Source organism: Nothobranchius furzeri, chromosome 4, assembly GCF_043380555.1.
Source record: "Nothobranchius furzeri strain GRZ-AD chromosome 4, NfurGRZ-RIMD1, whole genome shotgun sequence".
In the NCBI taxonomy this organism is placed as follows: domain Eukaryota; kingdom Metazoa; phylum Chordata; class Actinopteri; order Cyprinodontiformes; family Nothobranchiidae; genus Nothobranchius; species Nothobranchius furzeri.
The window spans coordinates 55,401,474-55,428,172 of NC_091744.1; the positions used below are offsets into that span (position 1 = coordinate 55,401,474).

The following is a 26,699-nucleotide window of genomic DNA, read 5'->3' on the forward strand; positions in this document are numbered from 1 at the left end:
TCACACAGGAATCGCTACGCCGCTGAGCGCTTCTTGGAAAATAGTGCAATAGTCACATCACGCGGGACTTGAGAACAGGAGGCGGAAAGTGATCAGACTTGTTGTGTTTTGACAACAAGGTCATAAAAAATGGGTAAGTAAGCTATTAATTAAGTAAGATTAATAGTACTTTAAAGTTATCAATACTGTCATCAAGTAACACTTATAAGCTCCTCATCCATGTTTTGGTGGCTTTGGTTGGGTGTGTGTGTCGTTCCGTGTCGTAATGTCTGTTGTAAACAGCCGCGCTGCTTGAAGTAGAACTGTCGCTATCTTCAGCACCTCAGTGGGACGTGGCGTTGCGCTCCCCGTGTAGCCAATCTCAGTAACTTCTTTTTTAAATACCTGCCCGGGTGTGACGTGGCGCAGCACATCCGTCTTCTGTGTGTCCCAGGCTTTAGGATCAAGTCCCTGCATTTTGCAGAGGGTGTGGTCTGCTGACTTCATCAGACCAACTTTGGCTGTAGTGACTCCTGCAAATCCAAGACCATGTTGTTGTGCTAGAAAAGGGCTGAATGACCTCTCCAAGTCAGAAACAGTCCTGCCCCAAATGGAGGAGTTTAAGTATCTCTTGTTCTTGAATGAGGGAAGTATGAAGTTTTCTCTGCAGGGTGTCTGCTCTCTTTTAAAGATGAGAAGCTCAGTCATCCAGGAGGGGCTCAGTGTAGATCCGCTGCTCCTCCACATCGAGAGAAGCCAGTTGAGGTGGCTCGGGGGTCTGGGTCAGGATGCCTCCCTGGTGAGGTTTTCTGGGCATGTCCCACCGGGAGGAGACCTAAAGGAAGACCCAGGACATGCTGGAGGGCCTATGTCTCTCCGCTGGTTTGGGAAAGGGAAGTCTGGGCCTCTCTGATGGGCTGACCCTGACCCGGATGAGCAGACGAAAATGAATGGATAGATATTTCACTGTGTAAAAACATCTATAGATGTTTGTACACACATACCCCATACTTACACTAGTACATACGTGTATAAGTACACATTACCACGGCCGTGACACTTGGGTACATAAACAGTAGCGGTTTTAGGCACGGGCAGACAGGGCAATTGCCCGGGGCGGCATTTTTTCATGACACAAAAGGGGCGCACAAGCGCTGAGTAAAAAAAAAAAAAAAAAGGAAATCTGCGCCGCACCGAGGTTTTCTATTATCTGTCATATGACAGTGTCTGGATTGGAAACAGCAAGTTGGCGCCCCCTGCAGCTGCAGGTGCGCGATACTCCTGCTGACTGAGAACGTTCACGTGCACCGTGTGTGTATGAAGAACAGGAAGGGGAGGGGTGCGGCGGGGGAATTCACCTCTGCGTCTTTCCCAAATGAAATGAGCGTGCAGGGGCTGAATCAACTGTATTAACATGGCTAAAGTCAATCACATCTTAACGTTCTTCCATATTTCATTCATAATATCATAAACACAGGCCTATCATTCTTTCAGGTTTCTCTGAATTGTGTGAAATGGCCGAATAAAAAAAGGAAAAACAAAACGATTTTGTGGTCACACCCCCATCAAGGTCAAATAGTTTAGTCCTGACTAAAGGAAACTTTCTGAGTCAGGAGCCAAACAGAAGAGATGAACATAAAAAGGCTAAAACCACCAGGTGCCCCCATTCAGGGGGAAAAAAAAGAAAAAAAGAGGAGAAAGATAAAGGTATGTAGCTCTCATGATGCATGTTGCATGATGCATGTTTAACGGTTAAATGCGGTCAACTAGTTGCTAACAGAGCTAATAGGGCTGAAATATTGAAACGAATATTCAAATGGTTCGAAAAAAGTCCTTGAATCGTTTTTTACTGATTCAAACTAGGATTTGTTAAATGCTCACTGCAGCCTGTGGCCTGCCTGAACAACAACTAACACATGTTGATCATGTTCACATAATAATAAATAAAAGAACTCTACAAGCAGAAGAAAACTCCCCAGTCACCACTAACTCTCCTGTTTATTTATTGCAGATGGCTGCACTGATTATTTTTACATGATTTGTTCTGTAAATGTTGGCATTTTTGGTAGTCTACAGTTTTTTTTATGTCAGTTTAAATTACAATTTCAGAGGCAATTCTAAAATATTATGGATCATGATAAAGATCTATTGGAGATCTACCCCAACTTTTGGACTGCTCTGCCAGTCACTGTGGCTCAAGCTGAGAGGAGCTTTTCAAAACTTGATCAAGTCATACCTGAGGTCACCTATGTTTCAGGGGCGGCTCACTAACCTGGCTCTGATTAGTATCAATCACTCAGTAGGGGAGCAGATTTCATATGATGACATTATTGATGACATTGCATCAAGGTTAGGTTTTAATTTTAGTTTGTTTTCTGTTCTAAGTGCAATGCTGTAGTGATTATCTTTAGTTTGTTATGTGTGAAATATTTTTGCTATTTAGAATATTTATTATCTATTATGTTCATATATTCTTAATATTTAGTTATTGTTTGTTTTTGTATATTTGATTCTATATATTTTGATACAGTATATAATGTATATTGCTTTACATTCTGACAACTTCATAGTAATTAATGTAAATAAGTGCAACTTAGAAAAATGAATGTTCAATAGTCGTTCTAATAAAACATGCCTGTTTGTAGAAAACATGCGTGTGTTCGTGCAGGTGGGGTGGTGTGGTGGTGGTGGTGGGGCGGTTGGGGGCGCTCAAAGGGGGCCTCGCCCGGGGAGTAATTCGATGTAGAACCGCCACTGTACATAAAGGTACTACTGATAAACTCAGGAGTGTCTCAAGTCAGCCGAACAAGATAAAAACATCCTCCACAGCTGTCACCAGTCTGTTTAATGTGACGTCACGATAACGTGGCCGTATCTGAGCTGTCCCGACAGAAGCTGCTAACCGTATATTAGCTCTGGTCTTAACAGTACCAGGCGTTTGGCAGAAACTTGGTTTTCCTGTTTATGTTTTGAAGAACATGTCCGACTTCCTCCGTAACTTTTGCTAACTGCTTTAGCTTGATTTGGCTCAGCCCGACTCGTCTTACCTGTTGTCTTTGTTCCGTCCTCCCCAAACAAGAGGGTGAAGTCCAGTTCGTCTGCACCGTTTTCAGTAGACATTGGACTTAGAGAAGCTTGATGGAAACACCGGGATCCGTTTAACCGCCGCCTCTCGGGTCCATCCGAGAGAAAGCAGAACTCCGTCTAACCGAAGCGCCGACAACAATCCCTCCGCTTGGAGCTTTTACAAACACATCTGCACTAAATAAAAGCTGTCCGTTTAGCGGAACCGAACCTGTAACATCCTGCTTCAGAACCAACTTCTCCACCGTGAAGTTTTAGCTTGAGCCTGCTGCTGCGTTCATGCTCCCTCGGAAACTCTAGGATCGACATAATTAATTGGGAGTCTAGTAGCCCTGAAACATATCATCCATACCCACCATTATATGCAGTTCAGGGTCACACGGTCCAGGAATGACTTCACCTGTCCTGCGCACGCACGTGCACAAACACCTGTTCTATTTAAAATCATCAGATTTTTTGTAATTGTCCTGATGCGACATGCTTACATCAGGTTTTCAGACACACATCTGGATATGTGTTCAGTTTAATTGTTTACAGCTGGAATCTATTCCTGCAGCTGTTCTGATAAAAATGTTCAGCTGCATTCCATTTAAGTTTCTTCAAAATGAGTGGTGCCCAGCCCAGCCCTTGAGGACCCCTATCCAGCATATTTTAGAGGTTTCCCAGTTTCTAAAGCACCAGACAAACTTACACTGAGCAGGTGGATCAAGGCAGGTGAAGTGTCTTACCCAAGGACACAATGAGAGGATGAGCCGGGATCTAACCAGCAACCACGATTACTAGACCGACCCACTCTACATCCTGAGCCACTGCTGTTCCATTATGTACGTAATTAACCCTCTCAGGCTCAAAGTAAGTTTTGATAAAAGGACGAATAACTAAGTCCTTCAGGGGTACTTCCGAATTAAAAGTTTCTCATGAAATACATATGTAGAGTAACCAGGTAGGTAGGTTTTAACGTTGCACATCTGCAATGCCTGCCTCCAGAGGGTTAACAAGCTTCGGTAGGGCTTGATGACCTGCGAAACAGGTAATTCAGCCATTGCAATAAGTGTGCTGGACCAGGGAAACTACAACATGCTGGACTGTGGCCCTCTGGGCTGGACACTCCTGCTCTAAATGGAATGTAACCCTCGCTGGTGCTGCTTTCTTCTTTCAGGTCAAAATGGGTCTGAAACAGGCTGGTTCTGGTAACTGGTAACAGTTGGATACAAACCAAAATACAGCTGTAGAGAGAAAATGTAGGATGAAGCAACAGAAAAGAAGTTCTTTACAGAAGTAAGATTTCACACAGGTCTGAGGAAACACGAGAACAGGTGTGAAGAAAGACAAAATAAAAAAATTGCTGAAGACTGCAGAAATGATTGCAGCTTTATGTGCTTTACTTATAGGGGAGAGTTGTCAAGACTTGTGTCTTGCCTTATACGTGCTTGCACGCACACACACACACGCACACACACACACACACACAAACTGAGCTCAGTTCCATAGAAAGACATTTTAGACCTTCAGAACCTTTGGAGAACTGTTATTCCAGGAAATCTGTCTGATGGATAAATAAGAAGTGAGGAGTGGATTCAAACGTTTTCCCAGTATTGTGTGTGTAAAGTAAATGACATTTTGTTCTTTGTCAAAAAAGAATGAACAATAGAAGAATGAAAGTCAGATGCAAATGTTCCTATGAGAAGCATCAGAATCAAAGATGATGTGTTCTGTGGAATAACTGAAGAAGCACATCTGCATCGTCATTCTGTTGGTTTTTCTTCCACACCTGAAGCTCAAAACTAAAATGTGGTTTTATGTCAGATGAAGCAGAACTGCAGGCTGAGCTGATCCTCAACAGAATTCATGAACAGTTCTGATGACGTCTCCCTTCAGCATTAAATAAAAAGTCTTTGTATCCGTCTCTTAAAGATGTTTGTTGCTTCTGTCCCAGCTGGGGTCTGACCGGGTCCTTATAAAGTCCCCGCTAACTGTGTAGGATGGTTTGGACCTTCTCCCTCGGCCGGTGCTGCAGGCTCTGAGGCCTCTGCTTCTACGTGTAGCTTCTTGCCCCTCTCTTCTTCGCTGTTACCGTTGGACCTTCCCTCCCTCTTCCTCTTGCAGACCAGGCCAGAGTCATCCTCGCCAAGCCGACCCTCTGGAATTCCCAAAACTCGCAGGCAAACAATAGCAGAAGCTTGTTCTGCAAACTTCTTTGACTTCTCCCTGATGGAGTTAGCAGAGAGGAAAACGCAACATGAGGTTGAGGAGATTCAGGCTGAGTTCTGGAAGTTTGGACCTGTTGTTCACGGGGTTTCCCCAAAATGCTGGAGGTGCTGTAACTCTGAAGAATAGACCAAAAGATCTAAAAACTGACTCATTTTTACCATAAAACACCACACCATATTAGCTAGCATGGTAAATAGTTAAATGGTTACGGTACAGTGATGTGTGTTATGGCAGAAGGATGCCATCTACAGGTCTAACAGGTAAGATACGTTTCATGTTTAACAGCATCTGTCGTGTGAGCTAACAAACCTAACTAATCTAACCCAGACCAATCCAACCCAGACTAACTCACAAGTACAATCTTCAGGCCGAGCTCTACATTTACTGGTCCGTTTATGTTCACACCTTCACCCACACAGGGTACCTGCAGGTTTAAGGGAGCCAAATGTAAGACTTTTAAAGACCTTTTTTAAGGCCACTTAGACCAAATTTAAGCTATTTTTAAAATTAAATTTAAGCTTTAATTTACAGCTATTGCCTGGAACCGGTGCTAACCACGTTGCGAACATGGGATTAACCATCCAGTTACCATTAAACTTGCACTTCCCCATGGCGCAAGCTCCCACTAGTTTAACCAGCTAATGTGTTCATCTAAAAATAGCCCCCTTTCACAACCAACTGAATGTGTACGGTTCTGCTTACACCAACATCATACACACAAAATGCTGAAGACTAACTAGAAATTCACGAAAATTTGATAAAAGTAAAATAATCTTGTTTATTGGGTCTTTGAAAATTTAAGCCCTTTGGAAACTGTATTCAAGTATTATTTGTCATTTTTAAGGATTTTTAAGGCCTTAAATTTGGAAAAGCTAATTTAAGACTTTTTAAGGACCTGCGGATACCCTGCCACAGCTGTGAGATTTGGATCATGACTGAAAGAACAATATTCTGGATGTGAGCAGATGGGTGGCTGGACTCAGTCGCAGATAAAAGGGAGGAGCTCCTTCATCCTGAGGGAGTTTGGAAAACCGTTGCTGCTCCTCTTCAAAAGGACTCAGGAGACGGAATTCAGATAGATGGATAAACAGATGGAAGGTAACTGGCCTGTTTACTAATACTAATGAACAATGGTGAGACTGAAAGTGATCTCAAACAGAACACAGAACCTAAACGCTCACTAACCAAAGTGATGATCGGTATTTCTTCTTTGCTACAGTCACTGTGGACTGAAAGGCTCGATCTTGAGAACGCTGCACCTGAAAAAAACAAAAGCCACAAACATTTTCACTGAGCAATGGCAGCCACAACCCACGCTGCAGCATTTCCTACAGCTAGCACTGAGCTAGAGAACTGAACTGTAACACACCAACCATGTGTGAGACTTTATAATGCCCTGCTCACGTGGTTTCCTCTACCGCCGCTACCCTTTACCTATTCAAGGGAATGCTGTGGCAGCAATCAGATATAATAACTGCTACTTATTGTGGGATGAACAGAAACAAGTGGATGTGCAACAGGCCACTTCCAAGAGAACACAACATTTGTTCTGAAGCAAGAAACACCTGGGATTCCAAACAGCTTTGGTTTGATAAGCAAACAACTACAGTCATATAGCACATTTCATACACAGCAATTCAAGATCAGGTGCAGGAGAGTAGAAAAACACAAAACAGTCATCAAGTTTTAAAATCAATGTGACAGACCTGCTTCAACAACACACCTGATGAAATGACTGAATTACATCTTCAGCAGAACTCAATGAGGAAAGTTTTTATTTAAATCCGATTCAAGGGGATGATCATCTATAGATTATATATATATATATATATATAGATTATATATATATATGCCGTAAATCCTCTAATACAGGCCGGTATTCAATTAAAGGCCGGGTCTCCAATTTAGGCCGGTGTCGGAGTCGGCGGAGGTGAATAAAGGCCGGTCTTTTATTGTGGCCGGGTGGAATGTGGTAACAAGCAAGTACGGTGGGCGGTTGTGTCATCGTCTCACTTTTGATTTGCCAGTGATAGACCGCGAGGGTAACTTTAACCATGCGGAGGCTGTGCCAGAGCGTCGGTACTGACACGCGATCGTTCATGTCGGTTCATTTCCTTTAAAGATTTCTGTCTTTTATTTGCGCCTGATGTGTTTCGCTGCATGCTGTGGAGCGGGGCACATCAGCTTGTCCTCCGGTGACGCACCGATCACTGATGCGCCCGCCAAGCACGGAGCACTCCGCTGTTTTTGCGGTAGATCTGCCTCCTGAGCACGGCCACAGTAACAATCAGGTGTCGCCACATTTAACACGCGATCGTTCATGTCGGTTCATTTCCTTTAAAGATTTCTGTCTTTTATTTGCGTCTGATGTGTTTCACTGCATGCTGTGGAGCGGGGCACATCAGCTTGTCCTCCAGTGACGCACCGATCACTGATGCGCCCGCCAAGCTCGGAGCACTCCGCAGTTTTTGCGGTCGGTAATCTGCCTCCTGAGCACGGCCACAGTAACAATCAGGTGTCGCCACATTTAACACGCGATCGTTCATGTCGGTTCATTTCCTTTGATGTTTTCGGTCTTTTATTTGCGCCTGATGCGTTTGGCTGTGGAGCGGGGCGCATCACCTTGTCACCCGGTGACGCAACGATCACGCGGCCACCAAGCAGCGAGCACTCCGCTGTTTTTGCGGTCAGTAGATCTTTTAGAACTGCAGTTCAAAGGTAACTCATGAGGTGAATATATATGAACCCAGGTAGCAGTTTTTCTTTAGGATTGAGAGGAGATGCAGGAAGATAATAAACAGGCAGGACAGAAAAATAGTCAAATAAAAACAAGTTAGTTTTTGTACCTGGTGGTTGCAACAAACAGACACCATTGAAGGTAATCAGAAGTGAGGAACAGAAAATGAAATAATTATTTTAATGTTTAGAGCAGCAGGAACTCTGAGAGGCTGCAGGCGCATCAGTGAGTTTGCGGCCGCTGCGCAGGGGGAGGGGGGAGAGGGCTGAAGCAGAAACTACCGTTGTTAAAAGAAATGTGTTTAACTTAGAAAATGTGGGCGCAATTTTAATTGTCAAAAACTCCAGCGAACCATTAGTTCATTTTGCTCAAATAGAAATAGAGGCCTGCCTCTAATACTGGCCCTCCTTCCAATAAAGACCTGGAGCTTGATGAGCTTCGGGCAAATACAGGCCCGGGCCTGTATTAGAGGATTTACGGTGTGTATATATATATATATATATATACACACATACACTGTAATGCGTATATATGAACTCTTTAATTTCCCTCTGGGATTAATAAAGTATCTTTGATTTGATTTGATTGATGGTGTAATTTACATGTTATTTAATTAGCCATAAGACATAAGATTCCATAGTAAATATGAAATCAGTCTTATTGATCTGTGGGTACTGTTTAACCAGAAGATTGGAACTTTTTATTGCAGGGATTATGTAACAACTTCGTATTAATTCAGAGACAACAGAAGAGAGAGTCAAGTTTTAAAAGTTTAAAGGTTTATTACTAAACAAATTAAACTAGACTGACTTTAACACTAAATGTATGGTGTAACTAAGGTGAATGAGACGGAGAATGGTGTAGTGTGGAATGTTGCTCAGAACCAGCAAATCCGAAGAAACGATTAGTTCTGATGGGAAATGAAGGTGATGTCTTCGCGTTAAGCTTTGGTTAGGAGATTCATAAACACATTCGACGCCATTCTGTCGGCCTACTTACCCTTGTGGAAGTCCCCGTTAGATCAGGAATGTAGAGGTCCAGCTTGACCTTCTCTGGAACCGAAGCCAGTGGGAAAAGCAGCGGTTGCCGACCAGACCAGTCTTTGAGATACTTCCGGGTCACGACAGTTTGTTGGCATCTTGCGAGACCCAAAACTGGGTCATGATGGTTCAGCTTTTATTCTGAAAGGAACTGTTGCTTGGTTGGAACAGCATCAGATTTTATCCAGCTTGTTGTTGGTTCTTTTGGCTGAAGAGGAGAGTCACGGATTGGCCACTCCGACACTTTCTCTAGAACGCTTTGAACTGCGTTAACGATGACGTGGGCATAGGTTTATACTTTAGATGTTTTGGTTTATGGTCGAATGAAAAGGTGACAGATTTACCAAGCACCACCAAAACCACGCCTCCGTCAGATCTGGCAGATTCTGATTGGATCAGTAAAAGCAATGTGTCGTCTCTTAACGCTACGTGAGATCAGTCCTAGTGGAAACATTTAAAGTCATATTACTTATTATATTCTATAGGATTATAATAAAGTAATTAGTACTTTGATTTCACAGATTGGTCACATCTTATTATTGACTAACACTTTGTTTGATTAGCCTTATTAAAAATAGAGTTCTTTGATTTATTAAAAGGAGAGAGTCCATTCTTCATTCTTGTCTTGAGCTGGAAAGAAGCAGTTTATAACAAATGCATGAGACCTTGAGGCAGTCTCATGCAGACTAGTTCTGTGTCAGAGGAGAGGCAGAAATGACTTGTGGTGGAAAACTGTCATTTCATTCCATTACAACACACTGCTCAGCCCAAAAACAAGTCTCCACCTGGATTTAGCTCCTATTGGATAATTACTGCATGGGCGATGATCTTTCAGCCGGTAAAAAGTTATTTAGCCTCAACTGGTGCGATCAGTTGCTCCACATTTCTTAAGCAACCATGTGGAAAGACACATCTGGTGGTCGTGGAAAAGATGTTAGTCTGTTAGAGATCACTGGCATGAATCAAGCAGACATCAGATGGTGCCTGGCTCCAGCCAGGTGCATAAACTAACTAACTGTTTTTGTTTTCTACACTTTGAAGTTCAGTAAGAGAGTGAAACTGTTTTATTCACTTGTCTAAGGTCAAGTTGACCTTTTGATTTCAATACAAAAGGCAGATCTAAAAAAAAAAAGGTTGAAACTTTCTCGCCTGGGCCACTAATGGAGAAATGACTGATTTTGGTGGTGAACAGTAAAAATCACAAATTTGACTACTTTTCACTGAAATGAAGCCCTAATATCACAGAACACATGATTATTTTTGCAGATGTTACAGGATCAAAAACTGTGGTTTGAATGGAAGTCAATGGATGTTTTGTCCTCTAAGGTCACAAGACGGTTTTTTCCCCAGAGTGTTCTTTTTCAAAATTCCTTTTTGAATTTCAAAATTTGTCAAGAAAGAGGTTTTATGACAACATTTTGCACCATATGAACAAAAACTGCTAAAATGGCATCCACACAAAAACGGAAAAACTGCCCAAATGGACCAAAACGTCCCTAATGACGCCCGAGGGTTAATAAAGGTTTAGCTAGTTTCATGTGCTGGAAGGACATCTTGGGACAAATATATCTTTTGTTTTTAATTAAAAAGGAAATTAAAGATGTAAAAGTGTGCTAAATCAGGTGCAGGTTAAGATGTTGATAGGATTCTTCTACATTTGTTGAACTTATTAGGATCAGGTGAAGGATCTTTGCAGTCAGACGTTCTTATATGTGTTATAAACAAGGGTTATTTAATGAATCATGTGTTAAGTTTCTTCTTAGGTTGTTCCATGAGCAAACAATGTGTTAATTATTAAAAGTCAAGAAGAACAAGTTTATCAGTAAAAACCAAAAGACAGTACAAGTTTCATGGTTGGACCACGTGTCCACAGGAAGGAGATAAAGACTAAACAGGAAGCTGATTCTCAGATAAAAACAGAGGAGAATTTTGCATACTGTTTTGTATCGAGGCTGCTCCAGTTTCTCTCTGCGGCTCCACTCCAGCAGGAACATTTTTGGTGTGATCTGAGGTGGATACTCCCTCCTGCAACCAAAAACCAAACCCCATCTTCAGACTGGATGACCAATGGTGACTTGATATAGGGGAGCTTTCTGCTACAGTGCTGAACCACAAACACATTTCAGTTTATTCCACAAATGAATATGCATCTGTAAACATATACAGCCCCACCCCCATTTAACTGCACCCAACTGAGATTCAGAGCTATAACTTAATTTAAAGGTGCATGACGTAATGACATCCTGTAATCAAATGTGGGTACTGCAGACCATGTATCAAAACAAACGAGTCTGCTCTGAGCAACTGTTGCTAGCTACGGATCAGCACCAGAAGATTCTAGATAATGAGTCATACACAGTAGGTTGATCAGTAGATAAATTAATTTCACTGTGATAAAGTTGGTTTTTCACAGCTCTATTTGCTCCTAATTTATCGTTAGCATTGTTAGCTCAAAGTTAGCCTTTTTCAATACAACCTTCCTTCCAACATGATTAAAGGGACTTTTCGGACTTTAGAATTTTATGCTCGCGATTGCCCCCTCAGGCCAAAAGTGTAACGGCAGCTTCAATAGAAGGCTCGTGCACGAGGCGCGCATGCTGTACGTGCACACTCCTTAACGAAAATAACAGCGGAGACAGTCGTGTGTGTGTGTGTGTGTGTGTGTGTGTGTGTGTGTGTGTGTGTGTGTGTGTGTGTGTGTGTGTGTGTGTGTGTGTGTGTGGGTGTGGGGCCCGGAGGACAGAAGAACACAGCAAATTAATAAAAATAATGTGCCTCTGTCTCTGCAGCTGCACTTTCTCGTCGGCCGGCCGGCCGAACGTGCTGTGTGTGTGTGTGTGTGGCCCGGAGGACAGAGGACAGGAGAACACGCAGCTACTTAATTAAATAATGTGGTTCTGTACCTTTCTCTTCAGCACAGCCGACAAAGGTTTAAGATGGGTCAGTCCTCCTGCATGCTCAGATCATTCCCTTCCCTTGCTTGAAAAATTGTTCCAAAATGAAAGCTGAACCCATCTTTTTTATCTGTGAATTCAATGCCTTTCGGTGAGTCTCAAATAAAAATTTGGGCTTCTTATTACTGTAAAAAAATATACCATTAATGTAAAAAAGAAACTACAAATAACAAACTATGTTCACACCCAGAATCGAACCTGGGTCTTCTGCATGAGAGGCAGCCATCTTACTAGGTGAGCTAAAGCACCAGTAACATTAAATGTATCTGTAACATTTATATCCTTGATGACAGCTGAAACAACGTCAATCCACAGAGCGGTTCGGAGCGAAAATGGCTATTTTGTTGCTAATTTGCAGGAAATATCTAGAAGAAAGTAGCTAAGGGTCCACAGAAATGTAGCTAGGTTCATCACTAGGCGTTAGGAACAGCGACTTTGCGACAAAGTCGCTGAGTTGGCACTGCCTCTCTCTCTGCTGCTAAGCTACGGATAGCAAATGCTACGGGCTATGCCTGAGCGTGAACGCGCATGAAGCAGCTTGCTCGACCCGAGCAGCTCTCTTTTTTTCTGTGATTTTACAGAAAAACAGGCAATCACAGAAAAATGCCAGGGCTCATTCTACAGGACCAGGGCATTGCAAGAAAATGTATGAAGAAGAAATTTATTATTTCTATACATGTTTTGGCTGTCAAACTTCCATAATGCCCCTTTAAGAAATTAAACTGTTTTGTAATTATTTCACTGTAGAATTCTCACTTGTTGCACCTTTAAGAAAATAAGCATTTAGTTCATGCAGACCAGCACAAACTGACCGTTCAAACTTGATAGCCATAGTGATGATGTCTCCATCCATAACGGGACAGCTTGGTTGGCTGCTCCTCTGCAGGGTGTCCCTCTTGGTCTGCAGACGATCCTGGGTCTGCTGGTAAAACTCCTGCAGGCCATACGCTTCACTGCAGCACAGCAACATGTTCACGTATCACATTACAAAACACTTTTCACGACAACTCCTGAAGATCTGGTGTGGTTGCTGCACCTGATCTCCGCGTTGGTCTGAGCTGCCTGAACCTGCTTGCCCAGAGGAGACTCCACCTTGTCCCTCAGCATCTGGCACAGGCAGTACTTTGTGTTAAAGGCATGGTTATCGTACTGGACCGCCTGTGTGACACAACAACAGAAAACTCCGCTTTAGCTGAGCAGCAATGATGCTTCAGTAAACAGTCAGCATGGAGGCCAAATCTAGCCAGGATGAGCCGATGACACACTCTGCCATCCAGTTTCATCTCGGAGTCGGACACAGGTTCACTGCAGAAAGTGGGATTTCATTTTATACATCTCTCTGAGATCCCTAGGCATTCTCTTCTCTCTCCTGAAAGTTTCCTGTGGCTGCTAGTCAGAGGAAAGCAGCTCTAGAGACACCACTTAATCTGAATAAACTTACATATCTGAGATATTCCTCCATGACAGTCTCCACAGGTAGCAGTCCCTGGCTCCTAAACACTGATGCGTTCCACATGGCGGCGCGGGCCAACATGACAGACGAGGCACTTGTTGCCTTTCTGAATTCTTCTACGTCAGCGTGGGTCCTGACTAGATCCAATGAGCCGCCGCTGAAGAAGACACATTTAAGGATCAGCTAAAACACCTGAATTGGGTTCTTTGCCTCCTGAGGAGGTGCATTACGTTCCAGTTAGTCATCATTTGACAATCTGCTGCGTGAGACTCTGAAACGCAGAAGAACAGCTCAGCGCAAAGCTAATGAAACAGGGCTCAGACGATTACAGAGAGACACAAAACACAAGATTTAATTTCTCCTCAAATGAATGGAGCTGTTAATTTCACACACTTTGCAATAACAGGGATTGACACCGCTCCAGCCACAGCCTGGATGTAGTCACAGTGGACTGGGTGTCGGGGACGCTCCTCTTTAAACCTGAACACATCAGAGGAAACTGATTACACTCTTCATCAGAAAATCATTACGACATACATACACACATAAACAAACCCCACTTACTTTAATGGGAAAAGGCATGTTTAATATAAGTCTGTTTAGTAATATTTAATTTAGACTAAGATAAAAGGGTAGTAGCTTCCATGACCATTAAAACCGTGTTTTATTTAGACTCAGATGTTTGTGTTCTTTATAAAGTCAGAGAAGTTAAGAGACGGGTCATACCTCCCGTGAACAGCGATGGCAGCGATGCCGGTCTTCTCGATTCTCTGGACCAGACTGACCGTCTCCTCCACCTGAAAGCAGCCAAACACAGAACTCAGCGTCCGACTCTGGATCAAAGTTGGGCCTCCAACCTCATCTATTCAGCTTGTTTTATTTGCTTTCTAACAGCCGTTACGTTACCTCTAACGATTAGTTTGGTAAAGGGACTTCCTGTTGTGGGTTTCTGTAGAAAGGGAATGAATCTCACCGCTTTGAAAAATCTTAATTTGGAGAAATAGAGATGGCGTCTGAGGACCGAACAGCTGATCAAAGGTTGGATGATTACTAAGTGGGTTGTAAAAATGGCTTCCTTTCTTTTTATCTGCTAGTGAGGCCGGTGCAGCCACGGAGAAATCCAGCTGACATTCAGGGATCTGGAACTTTGAAGGTTTTATACACAATTTTTATCTTGAGCGACGCTATATAAAAATAGTCTTCTTCTACCTCTGAGATGGGATTGAAACTGAATGAAATCTTTGGGAGTCATCAGGAGAGGTGAGCTGGTGTCACAGATATGAAGAGACTCCTACAGTAAACCGGGAAACAGCAGAGTGGTCTTCTGCTGTTCCCTAACCATAAGTAGTGGGAGCTCTAGTCCAGAATGGTTTCCAACTACTCTCTCCATGGTCTTACATAATGCTCCTAAGTACCTCCTTTGACTCAGTTGAGCCATCAGCCAACTTTTGTGATGATGAATGAATGAGTGAGCTCAGTAAAAGGCATCTCTGTTCTAGAATGCCCCCTCAAGCCAGTGCAGGAGGTGGGAGACAGAAGGACTCTAGCAAACACAACACCACCGTTCGACAATGTCTCCAGCCTCCTACATGAAGCTTAGTGATGTGACGTCCAAGAAACTAATCAAATCTTTTGAACCGGTTTTCGAAGTGAATGATGAGAGCCGAGTCCTTGCAGAAAACCGTTCATCTTGTCTTCCTGTAACGCCCCGCCCCCACCCTGCTCGCTCACGGACATCAGCAGAATGCGCCAACACCCGCTGTGCACTCTCACAGACATCAGAGGGACAAGTTGCCAGTCTTTTTAAACCCCTGGGCCAGTCTTTTGAACGGCTCTTTGAGGTAAACAACCGACTAATGACCACCTCCCCTCAAAGAGTCGTACGTCCCATTACTAATGAAGCTGCTGTGGAGCCTGAGAGCTCCTTCAGTGGCAGACTGAGGCAGAATTTACTAAACTCCTTGGATGGGAAGCAAAACACCTCAAAGAAACAAAAGAAGTCCAGTTGCCTTCATTCAAACCCCTTTGGAATTTTTTTATAATTGACGAGTAATTAAACCCTATAATAACGTTTTTTGCTTATAAACTGTATAATTGGGTCTTTACAAATGTAATCTTTCTGTTTCTGTGCATTGTTTACATGTTTGTGTAAACTTGATTAAATCTAGAATCTAGGTCTAAAAACATCTTAGTGCTGCCCCCCTGTGGCAGAACTGCAGCTACTGCATTTTAAACTTGTGATTGGAACTGGAGCTGGATTATCGGTACAGTCTCCTCCCACTCGCCCACCCTCCCAGGGTGGAAATTCCCCACACTTGGCCATGCCACTCCGTGCCTCCTGGCAACGCCCACCTTCATGGCATTTTTCAAACCTTGACTAGGGGTGGAGTTACATTTTCTGATGGTGTGCAGTCCCTCTTTAAAGAAAACAATGAGACGTGGCCTCCCAAACATGATCAACAGCAGAAATATAGATTTGAAGACTAGAACATGAAAACTAATAATAGTAGGAAAAACGGAAGGGCATCTTACTGAAGGCAGGATTCGAATTTTACATGTGACTGGTATAGAAACTCCTGTCACCAGCTTCTTCAGGATCTACAGGAAGACAAAGCAGAACAAGATTAAAAGGCCAACACTCTTTCTGTCCGATAAAAACACCGAGTTTTTCACATTGGAGTCCTCACAGCTTCAATCTTGTCTGGATCGGAGAGAAGAGCAACTCCCATCCCACCCTGCAGGACAGCACAGAGGTCAGGGGTCAGCCTGAGGTTCAGAGCTTAAACAGCAGAACCCGCATGAACTCACCTTAGTGGAGTATTCCTTTGGACAGCCCATGTTCACATCAATAGCCGCCACATCTTTCTCCCTGAGACACACACACGCACATATTCAGATGGCCAATCATCTGACTGGGTTCAGTAATGCATCAAGAGACACTTAACAACTCGGACCCTTCTAGAAGCTGGCTTCATTTTTTTTATACATGTAGCATTAAATCAGCTGCATAATAAACGGATCAGATGCCATCGTCTCTAACCACATACATCAGTGGTACTGTGACTTCAATGCGAGATCATCCAGAGTTACTTAATCATTACAGCTGATGAAGGTGATTACAACAGAACGTCACAGATTCCTGCTGAAAAGGTTTTCGTGTCAGCTCCAGCTGTTTTTGGTAAACTCACACAAGACGAGCCACTGCCAAAGCTCTGTCTGGGTCAGCAGTTCCCTAAAAAATGAGATGAAACAGAAGGATGTCTTCAGAGCAGTGTGCAAAACGGACAGCAAGTGGAGAAAAGAACTCCTGTCTCACCATCTGGAAGACGACTCGGTCCTTTTCCCTCATGCAGGTCCTGAACATAACACGATCATCTGGAGCTATGAAGTCCACAGTTTCCAGCACCTCTGAGACACACACACACAATGAAGACCACAGTATGTCCAACAGAATGCCTCTATGTGGAGCAAAGTACCAGGCTAAACCTGTTAAGCCCTTACTGGATTATTTTTTCTTGACTGAAAATAAAATCTGATTGAACAAAACTGGAGTTTTTCTTTGTTGAAGGTAAAGTTCTGAATCCTACCGTTCACCACCCGCTGACACTGGACCATTTTGAGGTCGATTAGCTCCTAGACAGACATCAACACTTTATTAATGTGAGCAGTACAAGCTCAGTAGAATGGTCTGTTCCATCCTCACCTCACAGTAAACCAAGTCTGCTCCATAGTCTAGAGCCAGCAGCCTCATAGGAAGAGTCCCCACCCGGACCATGGGGGCCAGGGCTGTGATGTTCCTGAAACTCAGTCTGCCTGCTGCCATTGCACCCACTCAGTCCATCCACTAGCACAAGCACAGGGAATCACACCACTTACTGTAAATGACATTAACATCTGTTTATTTTAAACAGGTTGTTACAGTAATGAGAATGACACATGCAAACAACAGAGCTCCCATGCTCAAAGAGCAGCTGTACTCGCAGACACGTATATATTATGTATGATATGTATATATACACACTTCTATGTGCTCTATCAGTTTACCCTCGCCACAGAACAGAGCCCCTCTCCCACCATCAGACAGAACCCGGATGGTCCGTGCAGCTCCCCCAACGGTGAGGGTGGAGAAAGTGCTCCCCATAATCCGGACCAGAAAATCAACAGACCTCTCGAGTCACTCTGGTACTAAAACGATGCTTGAACCCCTGTGCGTTTTGGTGTCATTCTCATATTTAATTTCCATTCCCTAATAAAAGTGGGACTAAACTACTCAAACATAACGGACGAACGTGCATGTATTGGCTTCATGTCACTTTTGGTCAAAGCGACAAAAGAGCCACAACTGGTGAAAAGAGCCACAGAAAGCGATTCAGGTCAAAGTGTAACCAGAACCGAACCCAGACTCGGATCCCTGATGGACTCCTCTGGTTTAGCTGATGAATGCTAGGCGAAGTTAACATCGGGGATTGGTAACTAACCACAAAAGAAGTGGCTCGTGCATTCACGCAGTCTGCAAAACAAAACTCACAGTTTTCCTCAACGTGTGGAGATAACCCGGAGAAAATTGAAGCATGCAGCCAAACTTCCTGTTTAGACGTTGCGTCATTACGTCGGCGCACGATCCACATAGACCTTCAATATATAGAATGCGCACCATTTATTTGATTAACTTCAGACCAAAACAGAACAGTACGATGGGGCAATAAAACACACTCTCATAGAGGAAGTAATGCAAGATATATGGTTAGGGTTAGCCAGGGGGCATATAAAAGAAAGGAAAATAAAATGAATACATATCATGGGCTCCCTATAGACATCATTGTAATGTTTCTTGAATTAAGCACGACGTTTCATGTTCTTTGCAAAGATGTTTATTTCTCTTCTTCACCAGCTGTCATTCACCTCATCAACGCTCTCCTCTACCCTTAAATAGATAATCTAATACCGCCCCTTGTGGGCAGAGCCATAACAGTTATCACTACGTCCCCCTTGGTACCATAAAAAAACATTATTATTATTTTTTTCCTCTTCTTTCACGCACTGTTAAAGATTCGATCTCTCTGGAGGCTTAATGATGCGAGTTGTCCTCCTGAGCCCACAGGATACAGGCTCAGATGTGGCTCCCTCTGCTGACGGGACACTGTCCTGCACAGCCATCCCTGCTGACAAACCAGGCCGCGCAGTCAGCGACGAACTATCATCAATTCAATTCAGTTTTATTTATATAGCGCCAAATCACGACAAGAGTCGTCTCAAGGCACTTCACATAATAAACATTCCAATTCAGGTCAGTTCATTAAGCCAATCAGAAATAATGTTTCCTATATAAGGAACCCAGCAACTTGCATCAAGTCACTGACACTAGTCAGTGACCTGATGCAATCCTCATACTAAGCAAGCATAAAGCGACAGTGGAGAGGAAAACTCCCTTTTAACAGGAATAAACCTCCAGAGAATCCTGGCTCAGTATAAGCAGCCATCCTCCACGACTCACTGGGGATCGAGAAGACAGAGCAGGCACACACACACACACACACACACACACACACACACACACACACACACACACACACACACACACACACACACAAAGACAAGTAATGTGTCTATAGTTTTATTGTGATGTCTTAGTAAATATTCTATTTGGTGAAAGATAAACTTTATTGTATTTATCCTAGTGAATCGATAATTAAACGGATAAACTAGTAGTAGCACATCCAACGTCAAGGAAAGCAAAAAGTTATTATCAGGAGAGGGATAATGTATTAGTGGTTAGCAGCAGTGTGCTAGTCGATGGCCCCCTCCATGAGGCCACCACAGCTCAGCAGAACGTCGTTGTAGCTTCTTCTGGGGAGAAAAACACTTACAGAGAAAATAAAGTTAACAGCTGAAATTGCAGAAAATAATACAGTTGCAGACTGTAGAAGAAAGTAGTAGAGTGTGAAAAGTGGTCAGTGTATCCTCCAGCAGTCTAAGCCTATAGCAGCATAACTACAGAGATAACTCTGGATAATCTATCCTATTTAGATGGAGGCATGTTGGAGTCAGGGCAAGGGAGAGCCGTCTTTACCGACTGTACACTCCACCTCCCTCTACTCCCCCACTTGTCCAGATTTAGGCTAACATCAGATTTTAACCATAGGCCCTATCAAATAAAAATGTTTTAAGCCTATTCTTAAAAGTAGACAAAGTGTCTGCCTCAAGGACTAAAGCTGGGAGCTGCCACAGGAGAGGAGCCTGATAACTAAAAGATCTGCCTCCCATCCTAATTTTAGATATTCTGGGAACCACCAGTAGACCTGCAGTCTGAGAGCGAAGTGCTCGGTTAGGAACGTATGGAACAATCAGATTACTGATGTATGATGGAGCTTGATTATTAAGAGCTTTATATGTGAGAAGGAGGATCTTAAAATCTATTCTGAATTTAACAGGTAGCCAGTGTAGGGAAGCTAAGACAGTAGAGATATGATCTTTCTTTTTAATTCTCATCAGAACTCTAGCTGCAGCATTTTGGACAAGCTGAAGACTTTTAACTACATTCTGTGGACTTCCTGAGAGTGAATTGCACTAATCCAGTCTTGATGTAATAAATGCATGAACTAGTTTTTCAGCATCACTCCTGGAAAGGATGCTTCTAATCGTAGCAATATTCCGAAGGTGGAAAAAGGAAATCCTGCAAACCTGTTAAACCTGGGATTTGAATGACACGTCCTGGTCAAAGATAACACCAAGGTTCCTTACTTTGTTCTCGGAGATTAATGTAATGCCAGTCAGGTCAAGCGATTGGCTAAGCAATTTCCTTTTCTGGATTTCTGGTCCAAAGATGAGAACTTCCGTCTTGTCTTGATTTAAAAGCAAAAAGTTTAGAGTCATCCAATTTTTTATGTCCTCAAGACAAGCCTGTAATCTACCCAACCGATTAGGTTCATCAGGGTTAATGGATATGTATGTATACACAATGAAATATGTCTCCACCCATATACTATATGTGACAGTGTGAGCATCCTGTCACAGTGTCCCGATTGATCATGCGTTCTGGCGTCTTGGCCAAGGAAATGTCCCTTTGGCTGACTGGTTAGAGCGTGTGACCCTCACCCAGGAGTCTAGGGATCGAATCCCGCCCGGGCCCTTGCTGCCCCACCTTGCCACATATACGTCAATGCTTGACCATTACTTTAAGTTTCAGAGGAAAGGAAGTCGTTCATTCAGTCAGAAAGGCAAACGTAGCACAGAGACAAGGCAAGGAGCGTAATTACACAACCATAAACAATCCTGCATCTCTACAAAACAAAGTGTGTTCGGAGGCCCGTCATTGATATCTTGCTGTTAAAGAACAAACGTCTGATGCCCTGATTTTAGTTTAATTCTAAGAAAAATAAAGGCACATGGTGATTGATCCAGTTACTCAGGACAACCAACATTTACTTTTTTATGTGGTGAGACATGTATAAAACTAGAAAATCCAGTGATTATTATGCAAGGTTACACAGAACTGATGATAAAGAGTAAAATGGCAGAAAATTCAGATTTTATTCCTACAAATCTGTGACTAAAATGAGGCACCCTTGCTTCTTACAGCTGTTGTGTCGGTGTTACAGCGCCCCCTGTAGGAGAAAGGTGGAGCTTACAGCACCTGTAGGTGGTTTGAGATGGACGGATACAGCACCACTCTTAAGCCACTGACATCACAATGTAACAAAAATGTCAGGAAATAAAGTCCTGGTGCGTTTATTTTTTATTAAAATAATTAATAAATTTATTGTTACATCAAAACACAGTAATGTTTTTCCTGTTTAAAACACACATGTTGATAAAAATGTAAATGACTGTGTGTGTGTGTGTGTGTGTGTGTGTGTGTGTGTGTGTGTGTGTGTGTGTGTGTGTGTGTCATTGCTGTGGAGTTGTACTTATCAAATTATGCCACTGTAACTCAACACCAACCTGTGCTGCACATGCATACCGCACCCTAGTGGAGGATCTACAGATCAGTAAATGAGATTTTTATACACTCACCTAAAGGATTATTAGGAACACCTGTTCAACTTCTCCTTAATGCAATTATCTAATCAACCAATCACATGACAGTTGCTTCAGTGCATTTAGGGGTGTGATCCTGGTCAAGACAATCTCCTGAACTCCAAACTGAAGGTCAGAATGAGAAAGAAAGGTGATTTAAGCTATTTTCAGCGTGGCGTGGTTGTTGGTGCCAGACGGGTCGGTCTGAGTATTTCACAATCTGCTCAGTTACTGGGATTTTCACCCACAACCATTTCTAGGGTTTACAAAGAACGGTGTGAAAAGGGAAAAACACCCAGTATGCGGCAGTCCTGTGGGCGAAAATGCCTTGTTGATGCTAGAGGTCAGAGGAGAAGGGGCCGACTGATTCAAGCTGATAGAAGAGCAACTTTGACTGAAATAACAACTCGTTACATCCGAGGAATGCAGCAAAGCATTTGTGAAGCCAACACGCACAACCTTGAGGCAGATGGGCTACAACAGCAGAAGACCCCACTGGGTACCACTCATCTCCAGTACAAATAGGAAAATGAGGCTACAATTTGCACCAGCTCACCAAAATTGGACAGTTGAAGACTGGAAAAATGTTGCCTGGTCTGACGAGTCTCGATTTCTGTTGAGACATTCAAATGGTAGAGTCATAATTTGGTGTAAACAGAATGAGAACATGGATACATCAAGCCTTGTTACCACTGTGCAGGCTGGTGGTGGTGGTGTAATGGTGTGGGGGATGTTTTCTTGGCACACTTTAGGCCCCTTAGTGCCAACTGGGCATGGTTTAAATGCCACGGGCTACCTGGGTATTGTTTCATACCATGTCCATCCCTTCATGACCACCATGTACCCATCCTCTGATGGCTACTTCCAGCAGGATAATGCACCATGTCATAAAGCTCAAATCATTTCACATTGGCTTCTTGAACATGACAAGATCGGTCAGATCTGGGATACAGCGAGAAGACCCGTGAGCCTGATCTGGACTCCAGGGAGGATGCTGAACATCTTCAGAACCAAAATCAGTTCAGTTTGCTTACTTTAGATGAATATTTCATTTCTAAGCTTGTAGCCTTCAGCTGACGAGTTGTTAGCTGACCATTAGCCCCATCATACCGTCCCAATATAATTCACTAATCTATAGATAAAACAACGTGCTGCCAGTTGAACCGCTACGTGTTTATATTGAAATAACTCCAGAACAAATTTAATATGATAGATCAGCAGAATAATTCCTCCTGACTGGGATGCTGCAGTAGCTCGCTAGCTTGTGTTTGTAGTAATCCAGGATGGTTCTGAGGTTCTACCGGTCTCTGGAGGATCCATTGTTGAAATATGTGGATCATCTTTTAGATCTTATCTGTGTGAGTGTGTCTTTCCAAAGTACTTTTCCCTTTGCTAACACAGTTAGCTGTGTTGCTGCAGTCATGCTAACGGGACTCGTCTGGAGTGCAGAAGGACCGGTAGCGGTTCCAGATAGATTTAGGTTTTTATTTTAGGTCAAACCGTTAGTTACAATGTGTGTAGGACTCCGACATAGGCTTCAGACTTTTTGCTGCAACTGTAAACACAATTTTCTGTAATTATTGAATACAAAGTTGATTAAAATACAGCTAATCACGACGTACTAGCGGCATGAGCAGCCCTGTAAGACATCTTTTTAGTGACGTATGACAAACCGCTCTTCACTGTTTAGAGGAATTTAGATTTTTATGATGATTTATGACAAAATTCCTTAAACTGAATAACTGAACCTAGTTTATCTTTATGTAGATGGTAAAGTGTAGTGAAACAGCGTTAGTCTCAGTCGGCATAAGCAGCAGGGCCCTGCAGGGAATCGAACCCCGTCTCATTACTGAGAGTTCCGTTACCAGAGCCTTTTGCTTTGGGCGACCGGAGACGGTAAAGCAAAACCTGCATCAACAAAGCATTTAATGTTGGAACATAAATTCTGTCTTGATGCAGGAAAAAGAAACCGTCAGAATAAATAATTATTTCTAATTAAATTGATTTTAGTATTTTATAAACGTTTTACAGATTTAGAGCCTCCTTTGACTTTTATGCTTTTCGTTAACTTCTCGTTCTTTTACGATGTTTATCCGTTCTTTAGTCGCGGTCAAACGCATCGTAATTTTGTTCTGCGGTGAATCTTAAAGTTATGTTGAATGTAAATAATCTGAGTCTTTATTGCTTTAATTTAACAGCACAGTAACTTGTTAAAATATTCAAGTAAATTTTAATAATTTACATGTTTAATTAGACTATATTTTATTAGCCTTTAATATTTTAGTATTTATTGTTTAACTTTTGTAAAGACCTATTTTTAAACGCGTGCACATTTAAACACTAAAACCTTTGTTTGCTCCGTCTGTGTCAGAGCTCTGCTGTTCAGCTCCTTCCTGGTTCCTGCAGGACCACAAAGCCCAGAGAAGCTCAGTCCAGCAGGACGTGAGGACACAAACAGACACGGAGAGCTCCTCCTAAACCTGGAATCAAACACTTCTACAGATAATTTAGAACAGTTTCTTGTGACAGAACAGTTAGTGAAACAGAAAGGACATGATGAAGATGATGTTATCGTCCTTGTCTTTCATACGGATCAAAGATCACCCCAGCTTATGCTCATGTCACTAAGTAAACGTCCCATTTCTCACTAAGACCTGCTCTATCTGCTCTACCAGATTATCAGGAGCATCACTGTAGTTGTAGTTTTGCCTCCATCTTCCTGCCCTCCTTGGTCTCTTGTTTATCTTCTACTACCTCTCACCATCCATCTCAGGTGGGATCTTGTTTGCTCCGATGGCCTCTTGTGTTCCAGGCTTACATCTTTTAGTGAACGTTAGAATAGCATATACTAATATATGTGCATGTGTGTGTGTGTGTGTGTGTGTGTGTGTGTGTGTGTGTATGACGCTAAACCAGACTGCCTGTTCCATCAGATGAAAAGGAAATCCTCTCAGGACCAAAATAAAATAGAAGATTTAGCAACCAGACACAGAAGCCCAGGTGAAACCGTCCACATCAGCATCTCCAGTACCTGCTCTAAAAACACACTTCTTAAATAATTAACACCAGTTCAGCTGACTTGATAAAACACTTGGTGACTAAAACAAACATCTGGTGACCTGGTAAAAAACAGTCCTGGTGCAACAAGCTACCTGAGACAAACGTTTCCAGTCGACCAGTTCAAGAAAGAAAGAAATGATCTTCAGTGGCGCTTCACTGGAGGAAAAAGATATCTCTAGTCCGAGTCGTCCCATCTTGGTCTCTTCGGTGGGATGTACGGGAAGCGCTCTCCAGTCCTCTTCTGGCTGGATCCAAGGACCGAGGTAGGAGTGGGTTCTTCTACCTCCTGGTCCTCTTCAGCGCTCCCGTGGGCAGGCCTGGGATCTTCTGGAAGCTCTTCCGGCGGGGCCGGAGGAGCTACCGCCAGCCAGAAGTCTTCTGGTGGTGGAAGCTGCTGGTCTTCATCGCTATCCAGAACTGAGCTACCATAACCAGAGTCCACACGAGAAGCCAGAAAACCATCTAAATCTGACCAATCTGAGCTAATGTCAGTCTTCTCCGACTCCTCATCACTACTCAGACCCTCAAAAGCAAACTCTGCCTCTACTGGAGGAGCCTGACCATGACGCACAAACACCACATCATCATCAGGAATGTGAAGGGCTGGGTACCCACCTTCATCTTCATCGAGAATCCGGATGACCTCAGGGACCCCTGCAGTCACGGGACGCTCCACGATGAAGATGCCTGTGAGGACAAAACAAGACACATTAAATCCACTTGTGTCATAAAACAGTTATGAAAAAGCTACAATGACTTGTTTACAATACAAGAGATGTGTGTCTGCATCTGCATGTGTGCACAAGACACACTTTACTAATCTGGTTGTTTTGGGGGTTTAACAGGTTAAAACCGAGTTCTGCTTTTACTGAAAAAGTTTCCATTTTTAATTTATGTGATTGTTTATTATTTATGTTTCATGTTTATAGCTGATGTATTTCTTGGGGTGAGTCCTCCTCTCTCTGCTAAACCTTCTCTGAGCTTCTCCTGCAGGTGGGCGTGTCAAGTAGTGGACCAGCTGCAGCCCATCTGCTCATCAGTTGGTCGGGGACATATAAGCTGCTGGGAGACGTCTTTATTCGCTGAATGATTAACTCAACTTTGGTATCTACCGCTCCCGAGCCTGATTACTGAGTAATCCGAATAGATATCGTCCAAGTCGTACTTCTAGCCAGATTGCTAGTTCCTGTGTGTTTTTCCAAGCCTGCCTGATTTTTGTAAGCTGCCTCTTCTCCAGATTTCCACCAACACCTTTCACACCGTGCTGCAACCAGAGGTGGAAAGTAACGAATTACATTTACTCACGTTACTGTAATTGAGTAGCTTTTTTGTATATTTATACTTTTTAAGTCGTTTTTAAAACCTGTACTTTTACTTTTACTTGAGTAAGTTTTTAAAAAAGAATTGTAATTCGCTACATTTTAAATGAGATCCGTTACTGAGTAAAAATAAATTATAGGCTTGATAAATTAAAAATATTACGTGTAGCAGCGTCGGAACAGGAAGAGACACCTGCATGAGCGCCGCGTCTAAACCGTGGGGGTGTACACCTTTGCTCAAAGACATCAGTTCAGTTCCTCAACTCGCTGTTTACCTTCTCTCTCCTCCCTCTCCTGTGGGTTGGATCCCGCAACTTCGCGCACCGGTGTGACGTCCTCAGAGTTCTGCTCGGTTCGGTAGCCGGACTCGGTTCCGTGTTTGAAATGTGTTTCCCTACCGCTCAGCACGGCAGCGGCAAAATAACGTTTAGCGCTCCTAACAAGCGGATTATCAGCGCTCTGCTCATAAAACAGAAGACCTGCAGGCCTCTGTGAGTTAAAACATCCTGATACTGTTCAGGTGTAAACATTGTGCTCCATCCCTGTGTTTGAACTCAGAAGATGCTCCTTGATGCCACAGATATGTGATGATTTAGCTTGTTTCTTTATTTTACTCCAGAATAAGAGATTAAATTATTACAAAAGCAGTTCAGTGTAGTTTAATTAGTCATTCACATGATTCTAGCATGCTGCAGTGTGTATGTGTGTGTGCGCGCGCTTGCGTGTGCATGTGCATGCGTGCGTGTGTGTGTGTGTTACACATATAGGACTGTATGATACAGCGTGGTTTCATCAAATCCATGCATCTTATTTCTTGGCTGCAGCAACGACTCAGGAAAATAACTT

At 43.0% G+C, this 26,699-nt stretch overlaps 2 protein-coding genes across 5 annotated transcripts in view; both read right to left on the bottom strand.

Moving 5' to 3' along the window:
• Positions 1-3,499, bottom strand: part of nfatc3b (nuclear factor of activated T cells 3b) — a 46,777-nt gene extending 43,278 nt beyond the window's left edge. Inside the window, exon 1 of the mRNA XM_015963898.3 lies at positions 3,027-3,499. Coding sequence (XP_015819384.1) covers positions 3,027-3,099 — 73 coding nt within the window. The 5' untranslated portion in view covers positions 3,100-3,499. The remainder of the gene's footprint in view (positions 1-3,026) is intronic.
• Positions 3,500-4,424: 925 nt separating this feature from the next.
• dus2 (dihydrouridine synthase 2) lies at positions 4,425-18,078 on the bottom strand. 4 transcript variants are annotated; one of them, XM_015963902.2, is made up of 16 exons: positions 17,987-18,078; positions 17,162-17,302; positions 17,046-17,091; positions 16,775-16,866; positions 16,647-16,690; positions 16,267-16,327; positions 16,146-16,193; positions 15,991-16,056; positions 14,185-14,255; positions 13,852-13,938; positions 13,447-13,615; positions 13,042-13,163; positions 12,818-12,958; positions 10,989-11,076; positions 6,460-6,533; positions 4,425-5,271 (listed from the first exon to the last, which is right to left on the bottom strand). In XM_015963902.2, exons 2-16 carry the CDS (start codon positions 17,279-17,281, stop codon positions 5,019-5,021), a joined length of 1,482 nt encoding a protein of 493 aa, XP_015819388.1. In that variant the 5' UTR covers positions 17,282-17,302; positions 17,987-18,078; the 3' UTR covers positions 4,425-5,018. The 4 variants fall into 4 exon arrangements, with proteins under 4 accessions (XP_015819388.1, XP_015819389.1, XP_054588806.1 ...); XM_015963903.3 differs by having other exon boundaries at positions 17,162-17,333; positions 17,987-18,060; XM_054732831.2 differs by having other exon boundaries at positions 17,937-18,006.
• Between the last annotated feature and the right edge of the window lie 8,621 nt (positions 18,079-26,699).

Coding starts and splice junctions, on each gene's coding strand:
- dus2 (XM_015963902.2), bottom strand. CDS start 17,281: ATGGCAGCAGGCAGACTGAGTTTCAGGAACATCACAGCCCTGGCCCCC. Junction 16,691..16,774: donor ACCGAGTCGTCTTCCAGATG/GTGAGACAGGAG, acceptor CTCATTTTTTAG/GGAACTGCTGACCCAGACAG. Junction 16,194..16,266: donor CAAAGGAATACTCCACTAAG/GTGAGTTCATGC, acceptor GCTGTCCTGCAG/GGTGGGATGGGAGTTGCTCT.